The sequence below is a fragment of the Olea europaea genome, chromosome 18 (assembly GCF_002742605.1).
Source record: "Olea europaea var. sylvestris chromosome 18, O_europaea_v1, whole genome shotgun sequence".
In the NCBI taxonomy this organism is placed as follows: domain Eukaryota; kingdom Viridiplantae; phylum Streptophyta; class Magnoliopsida; order Lamiales; family Oleaceae; genus Olea; species Olea europaea.
In genome coordinates, this window is record NC_036254.1 from 5,239,291 (window position 1) to 5,243,921 (window position 4,631).

The 4,631-nt window shown below is 32.2% G+C and overlaps 1 protein-coding gene across 1 annotated transcript in view; it reads left to right on the top strand.

Moving 5' to 3' along the window:
- LOC111366637 (AP2-like ethylene-responsive transcription factor BBM2) overlaps positions 1-4,631 on the top strand; it is a 10,018-nt gene that overhangs the window by 1,257 nt on the left and 4,130 nt on the right. The window contains exons 4-6 of the mRNA XM_022987351.1: positions 751-803; positions 896-989; positions 4,419-4,552. Coding sequence (XP_022843119.1) covers positions 751-803; positions 896-989; positions 4,419-4,552 — 281 coding nt within the window. The remainder of the gene's footprint in view (positions 1-750; positions 804-895; positions 990-4,418; positions 4,553-4,631) is intronic.

A 4,631-nucleotide genomic window follows, 5' to 3' on the forward strand; every position in this document is an offset into this window, starting at 1 on the left:
TCTCACTAAGAAAGGGAATAAAATCCAAAACCTTTTGTTTCTCACACATAGACGAGTATGATACAGCCTTCTCTGGTCATTCTCAGTGAAATTGCTATCTATTAGACCATGTTAGAAGTACAAAATGTCTGTCGTGCTGCCTCTCCAATAGGGGGCGCCACTTGTGAATTTTGTAAACCATTTTGTACATGAAGAATAATCCTATCTGCTTTTCCTGTTGACTCCTCTTGCCCATTGCTGTATTTAGTTGTCTTCCCATTTGGAAACCTAATCTTCCCCCGGCATTCATTAAAGTGCATTTCATCACGTTTTTTGTTTTTATTGTATTTGTCTTCACAGACAAAAATGCACACGTACATTTTAAATCACAATTTGTCCGACTCCCGGAACACTCCTGTTATAAGCGCACGGATAACAGCCAAGATTTTAACTTTTTTTTTTTTTTTAATACTATTTAGTACCATGTACAAGACGATGTCCATAACAAGCACGTTAAATTCTAGATTTAGCTATGTGGTGTAGTGGTTATATTTTCGTTAATAATGTTTGAATTAAATCCATGTGACCTCTAGTCGACTTCCCCTTATATGTATTTATACAGGGGCTACAATTTTTCACTTTTTGCTTTTCTGAATATAGGTCCATTACAAAGCTTATATCCACTTTAATAACCTCTAGTTTTGTATATCAATACCACCCAATTTTGAGATAACTTTCGCATTTTTCTTTAGGTTTAATGTTTTTCGTTAGCTTTCACTTTTGAGGTTACCTTTACACGTCTTGACATCACTATTGCTAATACTGTACAATATTGTCAACATTATATATCAAATTTGTCACAAGGTTATACGAATCTAATATGGTGTTTCAATCTTGGAGAGCGTGATGGTTTTAGACAATTAACGAAAGGCCTATTAAAGTAGACAAAGAAGAAACAAAGAGGAGCCCACCAACTCTTTTCATCTACTTAATTCCCCCTCAAAAGGAAGGTGAAAATGAAATAAAGAGAGAACATTCCCCTCTTATGCTATTCTATTTTGGACCAAACTGCAATTGGCTCTTGGTTATGGGGGTACGAATTTACTCATTAATTAATAGCACTATAAACATAAAGGGATTCCTAGTATACGTCTTTCACCGTCTTCTTCTCCCTTTTCCTACTAAAATCGTTTCCACTCTCGTGTCTATACCGCATCACCAACTTTCTTTCAGGTTAATTCTTATGCCATATATGTTCGAGATGACTTATTTATGTACCTTATAAGAAGAAATCCAAATAGTATTATTAGGTTTTTCACATAATGTATTAGTATGTAAATTTATTTTTTTATTTTTTTATTTTTTTTATGTATGGTTAATTCGATTAACGTAAAATGTCTCGTTCAAGTATATTGGACGATACAAAAGAAGAAAGAGAGTTAATATCTCGTCAGTTACATTATCTAGCCATGTTCAATACTATAACTAGAGTGAAGGATTCGATCAATGAATATTTCATTCTTTCTTCAATGTGGAATCAATTCTTTCATTTTTCATAAAATGAAATACAGATAGAGATTCGAGTCGTTATTACTCAGTTATCATAGCTTACAATATTTGAGCTATCCAATCAAATTATCTTCGAGGCTTGAATAGTATAACATAGGAAATCCTATCCATGAACATATTAACTCCAAAGCATCTGAAGTTAGAAGAAGCTCATTAACCAAATATGTAGTGTCCCATTCGAGAATTGGTTCAACATCTTTAAGCGGTACGGTGCTTGTCCTTACCCTAATACTTTCGAAAAAGCACTTCAGTCAAACTCCCTTTGTTAACACATCCATTTACAGAAATGTATACACTTTTTGTAAGAAGAACTTTGTCCAGTGAGACAGGCAGCATCCAGACGGCATCGTATTATCTTGTCCACAAATTCTGCAGTATCTAAGAGTAGCCCAGTTGCTAAGTTCAACTTTATATTAGTAGGTCCAGTACACAGGGCTACATATATGTTGAAATGACCACAGGACAGTTTGTCTTCTGCCCGTGATATTTTAGCTAAACTTTTGTGCTGTTTACTAGGGACTTTAAGAAATTATATGTCCAAAAATGAAATATGTATTATATATTTAGCCCCCATTTGAGCCTCATTATTTGTAGATTATAAGTATTTTTTTTTAAAAATGAGTGGTTGAAAAGTTTTTAATTTACGTGTGTAATATTGTTTTATTGAAAATTGTGTGGTTAAAAGTAGGAGAGAGAAAAATTTAATTTAATGTGATGAGAAATAATGGGGTTCAAACAGGGGCTTAATGAGATTCATAAATTGTCAATCAATTATTCCATCATTTTTTATTAAAATTCATGAAAAATATGATTTTTAACTAAAAAAACTGGGCAATATTTAGAACCTATTTGATCTAGATTTTTAACAAATGAAATTGATGGAAGTTGATGAATCCCATAAAATATGGGTTAAGATCATTTTTGTTTTTATAAAAAATAATTTTACCTATACTTTTACGTGAAGTTGTGTTTCTCAAACCACACTTTATTAGTGGAAATACATTTTATGCCATTTGCACTGTCTGGACAGTTGGCATTCATACATTGGTTGATGCTTAGTCACACGAGTTGTACTTGTTTTGGACTATTGTGGACCGTTGATCCTATCTAACGACTGAGATTTGGTCTTTCAATATTGTTGGTTTTAGAGACTTCTTCGAGACTCTTCTAATTCATTCAATCGTTCTTGGTTTTGAGTCTCTTGAGTTTCTCTCTCTTCTACAGTCGTCTGTTCTTCTTCTACTATTTCAATCTGTTGATTGATAGTGAATTTTGTAATTAGAGTATGTTATATGATGATGGTAGAACATGCAGTGCAGTGTATTAGGCCTAATTCGTGGCTGGTAAATCTGTACTGAGTTCTTTGCAATGATCTGTCTAGTCGTTGTAGGCTAGGGTTTCTATTGTTGCGAGATTCTTGTGGATCGATGACCATATGTGTGCCTAATTTGGTTTACTCATTTTGGTTGTACACTCTCTCTTGAAAGTTTTTTGCATAGTGATGGACTTACCTTTGATCCCCCATATTAGATCGTGTTTGGTCTAACTAGGTGAACAATCCATTATTTGATTTTTTTTCTTGCACCGTCTTTTGCTATTTTACGATCGTCTGTGCTTTTTGGGTCAATATACCCAACACTTTCTACATCGAACACGTAATAAGAATATAAAAAATTATTACATCTTGCAACATTTAACTATTCTTTAAAGTTGTGCATGCAGAAAGGCATTTGGCCCTTGTTTGTGTGATTTAAAACGTTGTTAAAATTTTAAATCAAATTAAATAATTAATTTTAATTATATATTTTATGAAAATCAACAATTTTTTTATTACATTTCATCAATTTTTATTAAAATCTATTAAAATTTCATTTTTAACTGCATGGGCCTGATGAGAAAACAAATTGGCCATGGATGTAAGAGGCTGTTTAATACTTGAAGTTGTTCAAACTTTTCCGTCTATCTGTAGGCCATGTTGTCTGATAATTTTGTAATTTATTAATGGGAGTCATCTTTTGCAATCAGTTTTTAAAATAAATTCTTTATCAATAAAATTCATCATGAAAGATCAATTGCAATATTGAATCGTCAATATTTTCACTGAGCTTTTTCTTTGCTGCAGTGATAGATTTTGATATGACTTTTATAAGAATTTATCGAATATGATTTTTGCCAATGATGTCTTTCTATTCAAAACTATAATGTTTTAATCAGATATTTGAATCTTTCATTGGAATTTCAAATAGTAACAATTTGTTTAACTAGAAAATACTTTTCAGTAAAAAAAGTTTCATTGAATTTTTCTCTAGCAATCCATTCTGGAATATATATATATATATATATATTAAAAAATTTCATGAATATTACCATTCAGAGAGCTTTTCTGAATTGAAAATGGTAAATATAAGGGGAAAAAAAACTCGAAAAACTATTCGTCTAACCAGCAAGCACTGAAAGAATAGTAGCCATGCATGTGTCTGATATCTAGATGCACTGAGAAACAAAAAATGCCAATTGATTGTTGCATCATACCGAGTTAATTATGCCACACCAAATGCTCTGGCTAATTAAATACTTTAAATTCAATGAACTGATAGAGAAAAGAAAAAGATTTACCAGTAGCAATTTACAACTTATTATTAGTATAATTATTGCTCCTGCCGACTACACAGCGGTTTTTCTGCACAGAATGATCTTAATTTGGTTAAGTCTTTGGTCCTCAAGAGCTGATATTATTTGATGTGTGACTTGGAATTGTTTGGATTTAAGTCAGGATTTGGAAACTTTGAATGCTCATTAATTTGGTACAAAGTATTGACTACTGGATTGGATAATGATCAAGATTTTAAATTCTTTTTGTTTCAAATTAGATTTTAACGTCAGTAAAAGGGAAAAGAGAGGAGAGGGGGGAAAGCAAAAGAAGATGTCTTTCTCAAACACGGATCCCTATGGAATGCAAGACGGATGCCCAGCCAGCATTGCTTGCTGGAACTCAATTCTTTTTGTTTTGTTTTGTTTAGTTTAAAGTGGTTTGCTTTGCTTTTTTCTCTTTTGAAATCTTTTCAGAGAGAGGTGCAAGCAGA